Genomic DNA, 21,144 nt, shown 5'->3' on the forward strand with positions numbered 1-21,144 from the left:
GTAGTATGTGGATCCCACAGTATACTTGGAAGGCTCTTGTTGTGTCTCTAAGAACCAACAATTGTGCTCACAGGAGAAAAAACAGTAACTGGGCATCAGCCCCAGAGAGGGTTCCAACAGCCAAGGTAGAAGAGCCTCATTCTCACGAGAGATGTTTGCTGACTGCCCCCCATCCATCCTCCTGGGCCCACATTTCTGAAGTCGGGAGGCACCTGTAGCTGCCTAGTGGGATGGGGTACAGCAGGAAGGAATCCCTCGCCCCATGCCCCGTCTCGAACTGGGAGAGGGGAGGAGGGTTTGGAGAGGGAGGGGAAGGGCTTCAATTTGGATGCCAAGTTTTATTTAAACTGTAGGCCTTTCAAGCCCTGAAAGTGAGTGTTAGCTGAGATGAGACTGTTCTTTAAAATCTGCTCACACGTGGGAAAAGAGTTCCTTCCGAGGGAGCAGATTTGAAGGAAGTGGTTGAAGAGCAATTTTTTTTTGATTCATATCTTAAGCTCAATCTATTTCATCAACCAGCTATACACATTTTACCTTTGGAGACTTATGTTGTTTAGCTGATATTTCTATAGTTTTTCTTAAGTACAGTTTTTGGTTTTTATTGTATTTTTATATTGCAAAAGGTAAATGTGTACCAATTAGTCAATTTCCAGCACAAAACAAAATCTTTTAAGTGAGAATGGAACTGATTATTTCAGTGACAATTAGCTAGAATGTTATAGAATATCGTAGATTCCCTTAATAGATTGTTTTTTAATACCATAAAGAACTATAGTTATATGGCAAAGCATTTTCAGTAATTTGCATTACTTAGTTTATTAAACTATTTAGTCGCATTTTATAATAAATAAAGACTCTTAGCAGAATTTTACACTGTGTCCTGTTTATACTATTTCAATTTCATGTTCTAGTATTTTTGCTCCATCCCTTCAAAAAGCACCTAATTTGAAGGTCAACTAAATGAGACTTGTGTATAATCTCATTTCAGTAACAATAACAACAAGACCTAACATTTAATGAGTATTTACTATTTGCGATACTTGGTACTAAAGGCTTCATGTGGATTTTTTCATTTAATATCATTTTGCGGCACAGTGTATATTCTAGGGCGTGGTGAGAGCAGAGAGGCTATTCTCTATGGTGACATTTTCTGTCTGCTAGAATAGAATCTCCTACGGGTGGTGTCATTGTCTGTCTTGACCAGGGCCGTGTCTGGTGTCTGGCACACAGAAGATGCTCAATAAATATTTCTTGAATCCACATTGAATGAATGTTGAATATCTCATAAAGTACCGATTTGATGCCGTATAGAGACATTTAGTTTGCTGACAGTCCACAGAACATGAATAAAAAGGAGAACACAGCACTGTTACCAAATAAAGCTACCAAATCAGGAGTTATCCATGAAACATAGAGTAGGCAGAAGCCTTACCATGGAAATTCTCATATGTCCCACTGCAGAATTTTGGAGCTAGAGAACCTGGAAATAATATGATCTAATTTTCCTGTTAGATCCCTGGGAGCAGTGTGGAGTGTGGGCTTGAGGAGATGGGATGGTTGCTAAGTGTCAGTGGTCCCTGAGTTTGTCTGATCATCAGAATCCCCTGCAAAATACTGTAAAATACTGATTCCAGGGCCTCACCCCAAATCTGCTGAATAGACTCTGGTGGGAGTCCAGGAATCTGTACTTGTTATAAAGCTCCCAGGTGACTCACGTCAGCTAGGTATGTGATCCCTGGAATCTGCAGTAGTCTTGGTGATGCTATATGATGAGGGCCTGTCCTGATGCTGTAGCTCTACTTTCCTCCAGCTTGGCTCAGATAAGCTCTGTTTCAGACACATTTTGTCAAAGTAAGAGGAAAACATAAGAAAAATGTAGAAGATATTTAAGGAGCAGCAGTTTAAGGATGAAACTCAGACATCCTTTTGTTTTCACCTAGCCCATCTTCTGTAGAAAGCAAAGACCACCCCCAGGCACCAGAAAGACAAGAAGGGGAATATACCAAAAAGAAATTAGACGACTGCGAAGACGACCTGGAATTCTGGAACAAACCCTCTTTGTTTACTCCGGAATCTAGATTGGAAACTCTTAGACATATTGAAAAACAACGGGAAGACCAAGAAAAATTAAGGTATCCCAGTTTCTTCCTATCATTGAGAGTGCAGTAACACTCTCTTATGGACTCCGTGGCGTGGTTGCGTATTATTTTACTCATTATCTGTGTTCAACCTTTGCTAGCCGTCACACAAACTTTGCTCTTGTTGAAGTTCAGCCTTGTGTTGGGTTGTATCTGCTAACATTTCTTAACATCAAGCTACTTTCTTTGGAATATCATAAGTGATGGCATTTTAGGGAGGGTTTTGTTTGTATATCTTTACCATGTTTCCCCCAAAATAAGACCTAACCGGAAAATAAGCCCTAGCATGATTTTTCAGGATGCTCGTAATATAAAATAAGCCCTACAGTTATTTCCCTGAAAATAAGACCCAGTCTTATATTATTTTTTGCTCCAAAAGATGCATTAGGGCTTATTTTATATTACGAGTACCGTGAAAAATCATGCTATGGCTTATTTTCCAGTTAGGTCCTATTTTCGGGGAAACGCGGTAGTTTCGTAATCACTTTAAACATGTCGAGTAATAGTGCCCTGGCGTAGAGATACTAGTTGTCACGGTACCAAGAAAAAGTCCACTTTGTGGGGTGAATGGCCACTCTGTGTCTTTTAATTTGCAAAATTAATAATTAGAAATCGGTTTTATTAGGCACTATATTTTCCTAATACAACTCTCTTGGACATTTAACAGTATGCTTTTCACTTTCGATTTATTTAGATATAATCTGATGATTTGTTGGAAGCTACAATGCTTAAGCTATTGTTTTCAGAGTAGCTTTCTTAAAGACAGGCTCTGTGTCATTCCATTTCATGTCATTGCTTAGGTGCAGTATGTAAAATGTATCACTGATGGGAATACTTAGAATTCATGAGCTTGGCACGTGATCAGTTAGCTCTGAACTACGGTTAATGCGTGGCAGTGACACAAGTGGAAACCAGTATCTCTCCCTATGAGGAGAAAAACAAGCAGCAATTTCTGGTGCTTTCATAAACTTTTCTTTATTACTTAGCTAGATAGGAAAGTACAAAAATGAAAATGGAATTTTTTTCTAAAATGCTTGTTTATAAAATTTGGTGATTTGTACACTCTGAGGCCAGTTTGGGAAGAGCACTGGACTAACATTGGAAAATGGGGATTCGTGTTGCGACTCTGATTTTACTCTGTGTAATATGGGCAAGTACCTAACTTCTTCTCGCCTGTTTCCTCATCTGTTAAACAGGGACTAGTGTACCTGCCTCACCTCCCCACGGTATTGTTAAGAGAATCAGATGGGCCAGAAATGTGAAAGGGCTTTGCAGGCTCAAAAACCCTTTGAAATGGAAATTCTACATGTTTGTATCATATGTGCTCTATATCTGATACATATGCACACACACATATGCATACACACGTATTACATTTATATAGGGAAACGTATACTCGTATATAATACATATTTATAGTATATGTAAATTACATTATATTGAGCTGGAAATCAGACTAACTTTTTCTTTCCCTGATAGCCTACTAAAGTACTGCTGACTTGGATGAAAGTCCCCCCATTCTGTTCAGTGTGCTGGAATTTGCCCAAACCCGTGGGTCCCCGAGCTGTTTCCCTCTCCTGGTACCCCTTAGCTGTCCTGGCTCATGGAAAATAATGTAGTCTACAGAAACATTAACTTATTGGAGCTGGGGGTCCAGTTAAAAATATACAAAAGTGTGAATAAATTTATCTATTTGAAAATAAAGTTAACTGACATAAAATCTATGTGAAAAGAACAATAGAAATCCAAGGCAAAGCATTCAAAGCATTGCCTACAATTCCACCATCTAAACAAATTTATCCATCTGATCTTCTAGAGCTTATCCATATATATGCCTATTTAAGTTTTTGTGTATTCTCAGTAATGTTTTAAATAAATAGAACTTACATTCTACATTTTTCCTTCATGTAAATCCATGCATCTTTCCCTTTTTGCTCCATCTCTTTTCCTCCTATTCCTACCCCTTCAACGTAATGAGTGTTAAAAGGCTTGAGTTGATCTCACCAGAACTCCCTCTACCCTCTACAATTGGATGAGTCATTTCTGCAAGTGTAGGATATGGGCTCTTTAAAAAAAAAAAGGACTTATATTTTATATTCTTGTTCTCACTAAATACATCATCAGCCCTTTTCTGTCACTCTTTAGATCAGTAAATAAAGAGTGGACACATTTTTTTAAGAGCTGTAGAATATTTCATAGCATGAATATACCACAATTAATCCAATCATTCCTCCATTGGTGGGCATATGTGACAGTCCCAGGGTTTTGCCACTACAGATAATGCTGTGATAGTCATCCTTTTATGTACTGGTATTTTTATTTCTGCAAAATACATTCTACTTGGCATTTTAAAAAAACTGTAATTGTAACTAGAGCAGAAGCTGTATGCACAAATGAAGAATTGACAATGGTCTGGCTAAATCATGCATAAGATGGACTTATTTAAATATTAATGGCTATTTCATGAAAAGGAGTCTTTTTTCCCCCATTTGAATTATCTGGCAAATTGTCTTGGTCACATTTTTGCTTTACAGACATCGATACAACCCTGCAAAAGTCTGGCTTGCTTGTCAATTCCCAGCAACGGAATGGACTTCGTAACGGTGAACAGATATTCACAAATATCTGATTAATTTTTCTTAAACTGTTTCTCAGAAATATTAATTACTTTCCTCTTCTCTTTGTTTATTTTTTCCCTCTTCCTGCTGCCCCTTGTTCCCATCCACCCCTCATCTTAAGGGGAAAAAAGAAGAAAGTGAAACTACCCAGGACACTGGTCACTGAAGATGGGAAAGCTCTGAACGTCAACGAGCCCAAGTACGTGAGGCCACATGGAGACTTGGAAGCAAAATGTGTGGGTTGATTGTTACAATTCCAGGTTCGCTCTGCAGAGAGTGTATCTGACCGCTCTTAACAAGCTCGATGACTCTAATAAGAGTGACATTTGTGCATATTTGAAAGCAAATTATGTTTTCAAGTGCATAATGTTATATTTCACTTTCTTGGCATCCAGAAAATGATCTTGACATATGGAAATCTCAGTTATTTATATATCCCCTGAAACTTTGGACCATCTACAATTTTATGCCTGAAAATTGCCAGTGTATTATTGTTGTGTTTATGAATTTTTAAAACTCTGCCATGAACAAGCTGGCTGAGAATACTGCTACTTCTCCTGTCCCTCTGCTTCATACCCTGGAACACATTTACAGAGCATTCGAGAGCTAAGGAAGGAAATTGATATAAATACCTCCATGAAGTTAATGAGAGGAAAAATATTCAAACTGGAAATCCTCAAGTATAATAATATCTGATGTACTCTAGCTGGCTGTCTTAAAATGTAAAACTAGAAAGCAGCCTAAAAAGGCCTTTTGTAGCCGAAATACAGACCAAAAAGCCTATGGTCTAAATCTTGTTTGCTTCCTTTCATTACTCAAAATCTACTTATTTTCATCATTTTGTTTGCTAGGCCATTACCGTGGTAAAGGTACCATCCTGAATCATAGCCACGCATCCTTCATTTCATCTGCACGGCAATCTTGTGTGATAGGCAGTATTTCTTGTTCATAGGTCCAGAACCTGAGCCAGGTGGAGTGACTTGCCCAAGGTCGTGTAGCTAATAGCTGGTGTGTCTGACTTGTGCATGGTAACCCGATTCTAGTGAGTTCCGTGATCAAGTTTACAATCTCACCCTCCCCACCACTTCATACACACATGTACCTTCTTTATCCAACAAGCATGAATGCAGCATAACACACGATGCTGGGTACGGGGGATACCGCAGTGAATATGACAGGTTTCTGCCTTCTTGGATATTAAAAATATAGTGGGAAAACGTCTTTTTTTAGCCTACAACAGAGCTTAGGGGAGACCCCCAGCGCTCTCTGTGCCCCACTCCTCTCATCACACTAACCACTTTGCCTGCCTCTAAGACTAATTCTGTTTAGGGGGATTCTATGAAGAACCGATTTCCCATCACCACCCCTGCCACCATCTCCCTCTATGACACGTGGTCACCCTTCCTTACCTTCCTGGGTCATCTGTCATCATCCAGAATCCTATTCCCATGTGGCTCTGTACACCATCTAATCTAACTCATTCTCTTCCACCTGCCTGACCCCCATCCCTGCCACTGTGCCCTCTGCAGCTTATGCTTTGTCAACAAAACCTGGACAATTGCAGTAGCTTGTTAACTAGTCTCTATGGTTCAGCTCTTAGCCTCCTGTAATCTCTTCTACTCTGCTGAATAAAGGAGGAGGACAGGAGGGAAGGGCACACACTCCCTCTCTTAGGAAAATTCCTGGAAAGTGCCATAAAACACTTGCCTCCACAGAACTAAACCACGTGATCTCATCTAGCTGCAAGGGAGGCTAGAAAATACAGTCTTTGTCCTGCAGAGCCCTGTTCCTAGTTAAAAATCAGGGGTCCTGTTACTACAGAAAAAGGGGGAGCAAATAGTGGGGAATGATAGCAATCTCCGCCATAGAAAACCTCTCTGAAATTCCTTTCAAGCAATATATGAAGGGAGAGTTTAAGTTGGCTGGCTGGAAAATTGAGGAGTAGCCATCAAGGCAGAGGGGACAGTATATGAAAAAGCTCCTGACACGAGATAAAGAATGCATGGGTCATTTAAGCAACTGAAGCCCCTCACAGCTGGACATGCTGCAGCTCAAAGCCAGATCAATGGCTAATTTTATATTTCTCCAAACAACTTAGCTAATATTCTTTAATATTGTTGGGTGATGTGTTTTATAGAATAATATAAATGAACTGTTCAAAATAGAAATGACTAAGTAATGCTGAACAGTATGTTGACTATGGAAGTTATACGTAGGACTCAGCCTCCAGGTAGAGTTAAAAGGCTTAGCGCTTTGAAATCCTGCCTCTCCAGGCTCATATGGCTTCTCTCCCAGCCACGACCACCTCTCTGGGCCTCTGTTTCTTCATCTATAAAATGGAGATGATATCATGGGCAGTGTGTCAGCATTTATGAAGGCAATGGAAAGGCCAGCTATGAAAGGAGAAGAAGTAAAGATGGCAAGGAAAAAGGAAACAAGACTGTTTAAAACTTAAGGAATAAGATGTTGGCTAAAGAGAGACAAAGATAGCGTTTAGTTCTCCATACATAATTCCAGTGTTCTGGTTTGCTTCTAGCAAACGCGAAAGAAATGGAAAGGAAAACTTTAACCACCAGATGTCTCTAGCTCCGCACCAATGATAATTTTTTTTTTGTATGCAACTTACCTTAAAAATGCCACATTTAAACAATGTAAACAGAAATAATTTATGAATATATTGTTTTCTGCTGAAAATTTTGAATTAACATAGACATTTTTTTTGTCCAATTACCAAAATAAGTTTGTCATTGGAAATCATTAGGTAATTATTATGAAACTTATTTTTTATAAAGGGATGAGGCTGTTTGTAAAATATTGCTAACGACATTGTTTTTTCCCCCCAAAATGGATTATTCCTTAGACTTGACTTCTCTTTGAAAGATGATGAAAAACGTAACCAGATCATCCTGGACCTTGCTGTGTATAGGTAAGGACGCTTCATTATGCACTTAATTAACGGCATTTCTATCTGTTTTCATTCTGCAATCTCTAGAGTTGTGAAACACTTTGAAAGGAAACTTGGTTTGATGACAAACAGCACCAATTCCTCTCCCAGCACTTCTTTCTACCTCTCCCTTTGTTTCTACCTGAAAAACTATAAATTAACTTGTATTTTTAAAAATTTGTGGTCAAGGCAGGAACTTTGTTTTATATTTATTTGTTCCTTCCTCCTTATATCTCCAGCACCTAAAACAGTGCCTGGCACCTAGTAGGTGCTTAATAAGTATAGGAATGAATGAATGAATGAATGAATGAATGAATGAATGAATGAATGAATGAATACTGATGAGGGAATCATGAAACATTTACATGCATGGATTATAATAAAGGCTTTTCTCTTTTTAAGGGCTGTTTTATATACTCTATTTTATTGAATTTCTTGTAACCCAGTGAAGTGAGAGGGATTATTATCCTGGAATTACCCAGGAGGTGTCTGTGATTTTTGAATCATCACTGCGTTTTCTGATGTTCACAATCAATATCTTAAAACATATAAAAATAATTATGTGGCTAACCGAGCAAGGTGAAATGTACATCTTTCATTTGTTCTGAGAGTCAAGGAGAACAATTGCCACCTGATCCTGGGGTCACTGCCCTAGATGGAAGGCTTTGCTTGCTCAGCGGGATGTGCCTTCACAGAGAAGCAAAGCCAGTCCAGGGGAGATGGTATCAGGGCAGCTGCTGCAGGGGATGGAGAGCAGCTAACAAAGCAGAAGCTGGCGGTGGCAGCCCCCAAGCATAGTGGATGCAGCATTCCTGGCTATTCAAGTCGGTTTTCGGGGCTTCAAATAAAATATTCACGAAAAAACATGCCAAGCTGTTTTTTTTGTGTTTTTTTTTTTGCAAACCTCTGATGTTTCAGGCCTCAGATATTTTTGGGTGAGGGGCAATCAATGCCAAGTGTATTTGTGGGTCTAAAAATGAAATTGCTGATATATTGCATTTCCTTTGGTTGGGGATTATTTCAAGGGTAAGTTTTAAAGACCTGGTTAGCATGGGAATTTGAAACTCTCTTCATTGAAAATGGTCCCAGAAGTGGGAATTTGTACTTGGAAATTCATTTGCAAACTTCACGTTTTTGAAAATCACAAGATGTAGTAAGTTTATTATGTTTAATTTGCAAGGTATATGGATACCTCTTTAATTGATGTTGATGTGCAGCCAACGTATGTGCGAGTGATGGTCAAAGGAAAGGTGAGCATAACGCTTTAGACTTGCAATTTCAAAAGCCAAGCCGTGGGCTAAGTAAGGTAGGTTGCCTGAAAAAATATTTAAGCAATATTAAAATAGAAAAAGAGAAACCCAAGCAGAGAGCTATTTTTTAGGCACATGATTTTATACCAGGGGAACAGTATTCAGCAGTAATGGTTGCTGACCATTCTGTAGTTTGATAAAACTAGTAGTTTTTAAATGTGTATCTATTGCATTGGTACTTTTCCCGAAGCTGATGACTATATATGTGGTAGCCAATGCTTGAAATTATATTTAAATACTACCCCCATTTAAAATTGTCAATGATTTTATTCATGTACTGTAATTTGATCATTTTTGAAATAGTTTTTGCTAAATCTGAGCGTATGAGGTAGCTTGACGACTTTACAATGGAGATCGGTTGATGTTTTGTGACAAGAATTTTTATCTACCAATTCTTTATCGGCCATGTCAACATAAATGGACCAATGAGTGTTTCATTGTTTGTGATGGGTAACAGTTTTTTTAGACTATTCATTAAAATATGTAAACTAGTTCGTGCATATCAAGCATAGCCCATATATTATTTTTTTCTAATAAGTCCAAGCACATTTTCTAATTGAATGGTGAATCTTGAATTTATAATGAAGATACTTCTTGAAGTAACTTCTCTCTCATGAAACATTCACTCTCTCTCCATGACACTTCCTGTTCATTTCCAGCCATTTCAGCTTGTCCTTCCTGCGGAAGTGAAACCTGACAGCAGCTCTGTGAAAAGATCTCAGACAACTGGGCATTTGCTAATCTGCATGCCCAAGGTAGGTAATGTCATTTGGATCAATTTCAAGCCTGGACATGTTGGTTCCTGAAGGTACTTGACCTGACGGGGCTAATTATGACTTCTGATCACGGTTCCTTTGGTTGAGAAAGCCAGAAAATCTACTCACACCAGCTTAGGTAATAGAACACAGACCTGTGAGAACAGAGCCGAGACTCAGATATGGTCGGGGCCACGTCCTACCAGGGGTACTTGTCTCTGCAGCCTTCTCCTACCTCTGCAGACCCGAGTGTGGTGGGAGTTGGGTTTCATACATCACACGGTTCTTCCAAGTGGAGCAGATATGTACCTTTGTACATATTTATCACACGGTGATAGCTACTTTCCTTACAAATAACTGTGAGAGGAGATAGATGTAGGCAGCCTTGGGTATCTAAGAATACGCATATGTTTGAATTCCAAATATGGAGCTTACTAGTTTTGTGACTTTGGACAAATTATGAACCTTTCTAGGCCTCTGTGTCCTAAGATAGGGAGATAATACTCATAAAAATTCATAGCATAGTGAGCACTCGATACATATCGCTGGTATTATTTCTCATAGTATTTTTATGATATGGACAAGATATTATTTTAAGGAAAACTCTTTTTTTGTCTATTTTTGGGGGGCTGGAGGGGTATAGATTACTTCTGATCTGAATCAGAGAAAGAGACATAGAGAGATCTCCTATCACCAGGGAATAAAAGTTCCCAGGGATTGATTAAGCCAGTTTAGCTGAAGAGCCCAACAGGCCTTGATTAACTTATCTCTGGACAGTCGACCCAATCTCTGGCCAAAGAGATGGTAGGACTTGGTTTAGTTTTTATTATTTGGTATTTGGTTACTTTATGTCATGTCATGATCTAGGGGTGTGGCCACCTTTGCCCAAGTCACTCCGGTTTCAAAGGGGAAGACTAGATAAGCCGGTCAAAATGGGGTGCTGCCTGTGAGGAGGAAACGGAGGATGGGGCAGGCGTGTCTGCCACAGAGGGTAAACTTGATGAACCAGTAAGATTTCTATAATAATTTAATAATCCTGCATTTTCCCGGAGCCAGTGGTACAACAGATTGATTATGGGGAATCAATTATGTATTTTTATTCGGAGGCAGTAAAACAACAAATAAGATTTGTCGTCAAGCAAAAAAGAAATAACAAACACAACTGTAAGATACGGTTGTCCTTGGTGACTACAACAAATTGAGGAAATGCTTCCATGCTAATTAGAATCGCCTATAGGGAAATCTAAGAGATAACTTAATTACCTTAGTGCTTTGATAGAGAGTTTGTATGACAGACACTGTAATCGGCAGGTGGTTTTTTTTTTTTGTTTGTTTGTTTGTTTGTTTTTAGAAACTCTCATTCTAACAGAAAAGCCAAAGTGTAAATGGTAGCTGGTATTTCCTAAAAGGAAATCAAGACACGATTTGTGTACCCTTTGCTGGGTGCCTGGCGAATTGATCAGAAAGCCTTTGCTATCACTACTTAAGAATCTTTTAAATAAACACAGCATTCTTTTTCCATTATCTTTTTTGTTTTTCTATCTGTCTAAATTTTTCATGTGAAATACACATGAAAAGTATAAACATTGTATATCTAATAATGTATGTTTTTCCGTTTATTATGCATATCTTACGTCGCTCGGACTTTTTTTTTTGGGGGGGGGTACTTTTTCTCTATAAGTGCCACATATTTTCTAAAGTTTCCTTACAGGCACCACATGTATGATTTTAGTTCTCATTTCAAGTGGATTATTCCCCCTTCGCATTTTCTAAGAGTTTAGGTTTGGCCTGCAGTATATTCTCTTAAGTGTGTGGTCAGATGAGTTGTATCTACATAAACAGTCTTATCATCACCAGCCCGGGAATTTTTAGCACATGAGCTCATCACAATCCAAGTTAACAAGACTTAACTGAAATTTTGCATTCCTTGTGAAGCTTGCATCAAGTCATTAAATTAAACTCCCATCTAGATTCTCAATTGACAAGTTACAGGAACACTCCAGGAATATGCTTCATGATTTCCTTTGGGGGTTCTTTCAGAATAATTAACTGAGATTAAGGAAGTTGCCATGTGAACTGAAGAACAAAATATATTTACAGCTTGACTTGGTGAACCTCTTGCTGGATTCTTCTCTCTTGAGCACGGAGGTAAAGGTCACGATTAAGGTCAATATTGCAGACCATGATTCTAAAAACACAGTCTCAGGTTCCCTTTCTTATTAGTTGGACGTCTATTTCTCAATACTTTCTGTTCAGATATACTTGTCATGTGTCCATCAGAAATTCACTTTTAGTCTCTGGTGGTTCATTTCAAGTGGGTCTGCAGTGAGGGCTGCCTGGGCATCTTGCTGGATTTAGATGCTCTTGTTCCATTTGTACTTCTCCTTTAGTGCATTGTTTCTTATCCTCAGCTCACTCCTAAAACTTCCAACTGCAAAACTAGAAGCATCAAAGGTTGATTTCCACATAGTTCAACTGTCATCTCTCCCCTTGCTTGGCCTACCTTCCTGATTCTACGAATGAACTGTCTGCGATCTGTCCAGACTCCCCAGATGTGTGTTGGATCCAATTTCCACTTGCCTTCGAAAGGCCATTTTCCCTCCCCCCTCTGACAGTTCTCTGTTCTCGCCACTGCTTCATCCAATTTCCCCTGTCTGCATCTTATATTTTAAAACATGCTGAATCATCTCTCTTCTTAAGAACAAAATAGAAACATCCCTCTCTATGTATTGCCCTGATCTGCTTTACAGCAAAACTCTTAAAACAGACATTTGCATTTGCTTGCTGGTTCTTCCTCCAAAAGTTGGCATGTCTAGTCATTCAGTTCTGGGACCCCTTCTCTCCTCTATTTAAACTCAATCCATGGACTCAAATTATAGATAGGTGGATGGATAGATTTTTGTTTCAGTTAAGTACCTGACACACAGTACAACTTAAACTTGGCACTCACAGAGACCTGAGTGGGACCCAGTAGAAACCTAGTCAGTGTTTTGGAATCTGGTTATGCCAGGTTGCTTCTCTTCCTCCTGAGAGTCCCACGGTTATTGTAGATATTAAATTGTGAGACACAGACTGTCAAACACTGTTTTAATTTGAGGTCTCCCAGAAGTGGAACCTAATGCAGGGATATGAGTACAGGAGTTTATTTGGGAAGTAAGGCAGTGCTCGTTGGGAAGCAGGGAAGGGAAGGCAACCAGGGTATCTCTGCCTCAGGGGTGATGGAGTTGGGTCAGAAGGTAGTATACCAGCCCCTGAGGCTCTGGTTTTGGCTGCTCCCTGGTGTGGGGAGGGTGTGGGGGATGGGGTGGCATAAGTGCCCCAGCACTTCTGAACTACTGCTGGCATAGGCCAAGCAAGATAAGCCTGACCTTTCTCATGTGAAAGGAGGGTATTTCCAACTGAGACTGTCCTGAGCAAGATTGTAAAAGGACAGTTGTCTTTTTAAATGTCATTGCCGTCCTTGATGTTTGTCCTAAATGACGTGTTTTCAGTTTGAGGCTCTATTGTGTGGACGACCCTCCGTGAGGAACTGTCAGATAAGATTGCGCTTCACAAGTATAAGAGAATTTTGAAGGACCCATTGTTCATTAGGTTTGTTCTACTTTTATTTCAAAACCACATAACTGTCTTATGTAACTCAACGTTGATTTCACTTATAGATACCAGTAATGGTACCTTTTAAAATTTTCCTCAGACAACTTGGGTAATTTTGAAATTCAAGCCAGTTCTTATCCTTCTTATTTTTTTGATCAGTTTTTCAAAATTTAAATTGTCTTTGCTGCCAAATATGTACCCTGTTGCCCCGAAAATAAGTCCTAGCCGGACAATCAGCTCTAATGTGTCTTTTGGAGCAAAAATTAATGTTAGACCTGGTATTATATTATATTATATTATACCCAGTCTTATACTATACTAAAATAAGGCCAGGTATTATATTATATTATATTATATTATATTATATTATATTATACCTGTCTTATTTTATTATGATTAATATTTATTATGGTCTTATATTAATTTTTGCTCCAAAAGACGCATTAGAGCTGATTGTCTAGCTAGGTCTTATTTTGGGGGAAACACGGTATTTATTTGAGATAGAATATACTTCAAAAATGTTTGACTTGTACAGATATTTTTATCTGTTCAAAGATTTTTAAATAATGCGCCAGTGGTAATTTATATATTTTTCTAAAATTGTTGATTAATGACCTTCTTTTAAATAGAAAAAAGATCTGGTTTTCTTTTTTTATTTAATTAAAGTTTATTGGGGTGACAATTGTTAGTCAAATTACATAGATTTCAGGTGTACAATTCTGTAATACATCATCTATATATCACATTGTGTGTTCACCACTCAGAGTCAGTTCTCTTTCCATCACCATATATTAGATCTTGTTCTCTTTAAAGAAAACTTTCTTAATAGGCTCAGTGAATTATGTGCTTTTCTTAGTAAAGTCAATAAGAACACAGTTAAGAAATAATGAAGTTACTGAAATATCAACAATAAGGCTGGAGATAGATATATACTCTCTCCAGAGGAAAGTAAAAAAGTCTTATTGATTCTGAAGTTTTGTATTCATAATATTCCTTTACGGGAATCTGAGCTTTGCATATTCAAATGTTCAGTACCACAATTATGGATAATTAATCAATATAAACGTCAGAGATATGTAAGAAGATGGCTAATTTACAAGTGACCCGATTCCTCTGCAGCTGATATCGGGATTGTTAGAAAGTGGCCTTCTGTGTCAGTTGTCAGGCTGGGCTCCTTGCTGAGTCTGTGCCTCCAGTGACCGAGCCCACTTGCCGTTCTCCAAATCACATCATTGGCGTACATCAAGGCAGGCTGGTATCTAATGGACTTAGACAGTTTGGAAGTTCTACGAAGAAAAACATGTGGAGACATTTTTAGAAATCACTTCTGAGGCCTGGGTGAGGGTGTTCAGTGTGTTCACTTAAGCAAAACTGATGGTGTGCCCATAAATAACTTATATGGAAGTTATTAATATCAGATGAGGGAATTAGTTAGCATGTCTGGGTTGTCACCGCATGAAAGTAAGGTGCCAGAAGTCAGAAATTCAGAAATAGAAGACTTGCTGCAAAATTATGAAAAACTTTAGTCAATTAATGAATTATTAATTAATCAATTCAAATATTTGTTCATCAAAGACTTATTAAGCACGTAGTATGCATAAAGCATTGTGTGAATTACTGTGGAAGAGGAAAAGAATGATCCGGGTCTCTCTGGTCCTTCTTCCTGTTTTCTCCTTGCTGACTCCCTGCCCATCACCCCCAGAGACCCAGGTCTGTCCTTGACCCAGGTTAGATGTCCCAGTTGTAGTAGTCTTCCCTTAAGCTTGAAATTATGCTATTGGCTCAGAGACTAGTGTCACAGTCATAACTGTGGGATCTTCTACGGCTCCCAAGCTCCTTTTCCCCCAAATACACTCAGCACCAACAGGGCCCAGCCCACCTGAAGCTGCAGCCCATAAAACCATTCCTTCCCCATTTGTAGACAGAAGAGGCAGGAATAGGCGTCTCACGGGATCTTCTCTTAGTTCTAGTCTGGTGCCATTACTCATTCAGATGTTCTATACATTTTAACGAACGCCTCCTGTGTGCTGGGCATCTTTGTGAAATTCTTGGAAATGCAAAGAGAAAGGAAGACTTGCACTGAATTAGACACCCCAGGGATGTCTTCTTGCAGGGTTAGGGTTGAGGTCACAATATCTTCCTCACCCATGAGCTCTCTGCTACTGAGACGCTGTCATCTTTCTAAAGTATTTCAACAGTCTTATGGAAATAGTTGTACTTTTTTTGAATAAGGTTTCAAAAGATACAGAAAGTTATTTCCTTTGGAAGAGTAGTGAAGGTGATATGAAAAGAAAGTTATGTGATTTATAAAACTTAGATTGAAATATGGAAATTGTGAGTGAGGAGAACAACCATATAAACACTTTCTGTTTCAAAATCTCCAAATATATAATTTGCACTTTATTTATGTTGATATTTAATATAAATATTTTCAGAGAAAATGAATAGAATTAAATAGAAATGTATACATTACAAAGCATTACAGAAAAGAAATGCAAACAAAAGCCAGTATAATTATACAAAATAGAAAAACCTGAGGAAGGAAACACAAATAGCAGAAAATCTGTAAGGAAAGTAATAGTTGTAAAATCACTTATGCTATGCAGCTTACAAGAACACACCTGCATCTAAAGGACACAGGAAATATATACAGAAAAAAATGTCTAAAGCTATATTAAGTTAATGCAAGCAAAATGAGAATAGTTACGGCAAAATTAGTATCAGACATGATAGAATTTAAAGCATTAAATGGAACAGGATTATTCTGTAGTAACAAAAAATAATATAAAGAGCCAACTGCCTTTTATTCACTAGATTGTACAGTATTTAAAGTCTTACAAACATAAGGAAAAAATCAACTGAATCAATTATATTAGAAGATTTATGACCAATTTCCGTCTTTGATAGACATCAACAAAAAGTAGAACCATTTATTTTTGAATAATGTAATTGAGATCGTTTTAAAAGTTCATAATAGATAAAACCCTACGAAAACCTCATTTTCATTTTGAAAAGAAAAAATATAGAGAAACTACATTTAATTATAAGTCCATAGAAATGTAACTGAGCATAAAATGTAGAGTAAAGCAACAAATAAAATTGGGATATGATGGTAAACAAGCTCAGTACCGATATTATGAGTTAGGATGGCATGTCATACCCTCTTTAAAATACCACAGAGACCTGGACTGAAGAGTATAAAAGTCAGTTGTTAATATTAAATTCTTTTTAAGGACAATATCCATTTAACTTTCGTGTTCTTTGGGGAAATTGTGCCTAATGGATTGTACTGCATGCAAATGGCCCCTTTTAAGAGGATGGATAAGTACTACATGACCTTGAATGGAGAGTCCAAAGTGCATTGTGGGAAACTAGAAAAAGGTGGACATATCTGTAGTCTATAGGCAGACTGAAGCCCAGAATAGTTAATTAGCCAGCAATTTCCATGCGAGTATTCTTACAATCAAGTTGATGGCCATTGCACACTTTTATACATTTTCCCAACAGGATTGTATGTCATTAGTATTTGCAGAGTAGAGTTGGCTGGGGAGGTGGGGGCGGCTGCAGAAACCTGACTGTCATAGTCTAAAATGAAAGAAAAGTGTATTTTTATCTAGCGAGGAAAGAAATACTTCTTTCAAAAGCCATCCCTCCAATGGACTTAGCATTTTTGTTAACATCACACACATTGGTTAGTGAAAATAAGAAAGAACATTTAAAATATTGCTCTTTCAACTGAGATGAATGAATAACTATCATTGGAGGGGAGCCGGGGGCAGGAGAAGTACTGCAAAGGATCCCATCACCTCTTGTGCAAAGTCCAAGTACCTTAAAATGAAGTCTCCCAAGAGCTGACTTTTGCCCAGTGAACTCTTCAGCCTTATTTCCAGCGATTATCTGCCTAATATCCTCCGCTAGCTTATGTGGTCATGTACTTTCCCGTTTTTGTTCATGCTTTTTTCTTGCCCTGGAATGTTCTTCATCCCCTGCATGACTTCTATCTTCTGGCAAATTCCTACCTATTTTTAAAAATTCGCATCGAACCTCACACCCTGCAGTTAGCCTTCTTTGGTCCCTGTTCCACCCAGGATGTGTCCCTTCCTTGGGCTTCCGTAACAGTCCATGCATATATCTATCAATTGCACTTCAATGTATTTTAATTGCTTATGCGTCTTTATTCGTCATGAGATAATCGGGGACAATTTTTTAATCTATCATTCTATATCTGCCACTTAGCCCTGTGCTTGGCGTAGAGTCTGTGCTCAGTAAATACTTCTTTGAACAGATTTAATGGAGGTAACTAACAGTTGAAACTATGATACGAGGTAAAAACCTAAGAGAAGGAGAAATTTACTTCCAATATGCGTGAATACTTTTATTTAAGATAAATTTGCAGGAAAAAGTTAAAAGACTGATTGTTTTATATTTCCTTTCTCAACAAGTGTCTCTGATTATATTTCATTTTCTTTGTCCCTTTACTCTTTTAATTGGCCACCAATAAACCTTCATCTGAAATGGCGTGACTGATTGTTCATTCTTATTTAACTTCATGTAAATAACTGCTAAGTGGAACTATGGGAAATCAGGATTCATAGGTCAAAAATAGTCAGATGTTGGTCGTTTCTATGTTTCAACCTAAACAGAAGCCTGAGAACTAGGTCTCCCTCCCTTGCATCTGTTTACTGTAGTTTTACTAGGCTCACATAATCCAGGTTTCTTGTATTAGGAACTTTTATAGTTGTCGAAGCAACCACATACATGTTGTTAAAGTCAGTGTAGATTGTCTCAGCGCAGGGTACTGCCTGAGGAAGTAAGAGACCCTGGCCAGCCCGGGGTGCTATTTAAGCAAAGGCTGGACAGTTGTCTGTCAGGAAAGCCTCAGAGGGGCCTGTTGCGTTCTGTAGCAAAGTGGATTTGATTACGGCCTCCATGTTCATTTCCAGCTTTCAACTGCAGCACTCCATAAAAGTTAAAATAATGCTGCCTATCATTACAGCATTAATTTGTCCCTTTATGCCTGCCCCACAATTGAATTTTCACGTAGTTGCTTACATTTCTCTCTATGGATTCAGGAAACCATTAGTCCCACAGTATCTCATTTATTAACCATATTTTGGTCCTTACAACGTTTCCATTAGGCATCCCTCAACACGCGTAGCACAAATGAACAAGACGCTTGACGTTAATGAACTTCACTTCCTAGAGGAAGAGTGGCAGGTGTAGTAGGAAACCAAAGGTCGGTATCTCGGTGCCTCGGAAGGCTGAAACTATGGCCCTCTACTTGGGAAAATGAGATCTCTTGTCAGAAGAGTTTCACCTGCTGTGAATGCGAATGTTGGGTGTTATTAGATTGCTGCAAAACTAATTGCGGTTTTTACAATTATTTTTAACCTTTGAAACCGCAATTACTTTTGTACCAGTCTAATAATATTTTTCTCACTGCTAATTTTTAATTCCTCCTAACTTTTCAACTTAAGAGAACCTTTGAAACTCACTGAGCTGAAAATATCTTTTAAAAATAAGAAACACATTTAGATTCTGGTGCATAGCAAATTCTCTGTGAAGAAAGTTCCAAATTTGTGATTCTATTTGCATTTCCATCAACACAGAGAATCTTTGTCTGAGCTTATTATGTGACAAATAAGTGTTAGAAAGGGGGTGTTTTTAGACTCTAATTATGCCTATGTTCCCGTTCTCTTTCGTGCATTGACAACATGAAGCAATACAAAACTTGTACTTTGGGCTTAAGGGCTTTTTTCTTCAAGTCGATATTTTAACGAATTTTAACTAACATTGGCCTCATTGAGGTAATTAAAATATTTAAAAAGAAAAAAACAATTTTAAAAAGGTGCTAAGGTGCCTCTTCTCCCTGGGAAGTAGATTCTGAGATGCAGATGAGCATGTAAAATATTTGTTAGGGAGGGGCCTAGGGATGAATGGTGAGGGGGGGAGGGAAGGCACTAGAAGCCGAGCTGCGATGCAGGCCCAGCAGACGCCTCAGCCATCTCCTCGTGGAGCTCTGGGCAGACGGGGTTCAGACTTGTCCTGAGGGGCTGGGAGCAGCCTTAGATCCCCCACTGAACAGAGAGATTAGGACACGTAGACTCCAGGCCCCAGGCACGTCAGGGAAGGAGCAGAGAGTTCCAGAACGGAAAAGGCCACGCGGTCAAGGAGGACAAATGCATTAGGGGTAATTGGTATGGACGGGATGTCCTTCACTCCCGAAGAAGCATCGGGCAGCCCACGCAGGGGTTTGGGGCTCACTCTGGTCACGTTTCCGGCTCTCTGGCTTGGTCAACACAAATTAAAATGACTTAAAATTAAATGCAATTTCAGTGTCTCAGCTGCACCAACTACATTTCTAATGCTCAGTAGCCATGTTGGACAGCACAGAACATTTCCATCATCGTAGGACATTCTCGTGGACAGGGCTGCTCTACACATACCATGCAGGCCCATGTCTCAGAGGTCCCGCTGCCCCCTGAGACCCTGCAAGAGGGTGGTGCCACTTCTCATTACTGTAATGACTTCTCTCCACTCCCCTCCTTGTGGAGGCATCTCTGTGTGGTCTCCCCAAAATTCCATCTTTCTTTCCCATTTGACATTAATATGGCTTAATGAACCAGCACTGGAATCAATAGCAACTGAAAAATATTTCCATTTCCTTAAGGCTTAAGGCCCCCACCTTAAGGCCAGAGAGGTGGGGGCAGTATTTGTATTCAATGGACTAGTTCAGTGAGAGACTAGCAAGAAAACCAGTTCAAGTTTTCGTGTTAAAATAGTGTAATCATCTATACGCTGCCATAGTAATGTCCAAAAACGTAACATCATCGGCCAGCAAGAAATTAATGGGAAACAATAAACTTATGGCATGAAGTATATTTTAAAACATAACAAATAAAACATTTTAGAATTAGCCTCCTCCAAAATAAACTGTATGTGATGAAGGTAATAAAGACCTGCTTTGTTGGGTGAGCCTTCCCATGAAGTATTGTGTTTAATTCTCCAGTAAACGTAGCATTGGTGTCTTTACTCGCTGATTCTTCCATAGTATTCTCCCCAAAGTTTTTGTTATGCACGCTGTACCCCTTTGAAAACACTTCTGAACAAACTCTTCCAGATTTGAAATAGGTCGTCTTTAGTACATGCAGTATTCATTGTTTTTTGGTTTTTTTCTTCTTCTTCTGGAGACTGAGCAAACGTCTGGCCATGGCACAAACCATTTGTGTTGCTTACAGGTATTTTTCCCAGTTGCTGTTTGATACACATGTAGAAGAGGTGGTCTTTCTCTCTGTAGAAAAGACCTTTCTTTCTGCGTTGCGCACAGGCCTGTCTATGAGGTCTATGGGAAAGGAAAGGCAAACCTATATTCCTGTTCTTCGGGGTCAGGAGCTAAACTAAAGCACACAGACATACTCAGATTGAGTTTTTTAAAATATGATAGAAAAATACACAAGTTCGCTATCCAAAAACACTGGTCCTTGTACCACCGCATAGTAGAAGGATTGCCATGGTGGGGCGCTGAGCCTTAAGAGCACACACACCCCCCCACACACACACCAGTTGAATGCTACCGTCTTCCAGACTAGGACACATTCCTTCGTTTGTTCCTTCATCATTCATTTCCTGAAGCACACATGGGATAAATAATGGGCTAGGCTTTGGGGGTTCTGACCTGGGGAGCATACAACCAAGAATGGCTAGTCAAACGGGAGATTATCTATCCATTTGATGAAGTGCCCAGACTGCAATGCAAAGGTCTCATAAAGACTGGATCAGACAATC

At 38.9% G+C, this 21,144-nt stretch overlaps 1 protein-coding gene across 1 annotated transcript in view; it reads left to right on the forward strand.

Moving 5' to 3' along the window:
- The window catches only part of DNAAF11 (dynein axonemal assembly factor 11), a 48,572-nt gene that overhangs the window by 20,364 nt on the left and 7,064 nt on the right, over nucleotides 1–21,144 (forward strand). The window contains exons 6-10 of the mRNA XM_019724001.3: nucleotides 1,941–2,132; nucleotides 4,878–4,955; nucleotides 7,617–7,682; nucleotides 8,881–8,950; nucleotides 9,670–9,765. Coding sequence (XP_019579560.3) covers nucleotides 1,941–2,132; nucleotides 4,878–4,955; nucleotides 7,617–7,682; nucleotides 8,881–8,950; nucleotides 9,670–9,765 — 502 coding nt within the window. The remainder of the gene's footprint in view (nucleotides 1–1,940; nucleotides 2,133–4,877; nucleotides 4,956–7,616; nucleotides 7,683–8,880; nucleotides 8,951–9,669; nucleotides 9,766–21,144) is intronic.

Source organism: Rhinolophus sinicus, chromosome 6, assembly GCF_057876585.1.
Source record: "Rhinolophus sinicus isolate RSI-liver-muscle chromosome 6, RSI-T2T, whole genome shotgun sequence".
Classification (NCBI taxonomy): domain Eukaryota; kingdom Metazoa; phylum Chordata; class Mammalia; order Chiroptera; family Rhinolophidae; genus Rhinolophus; species Rhinolophus sinicus.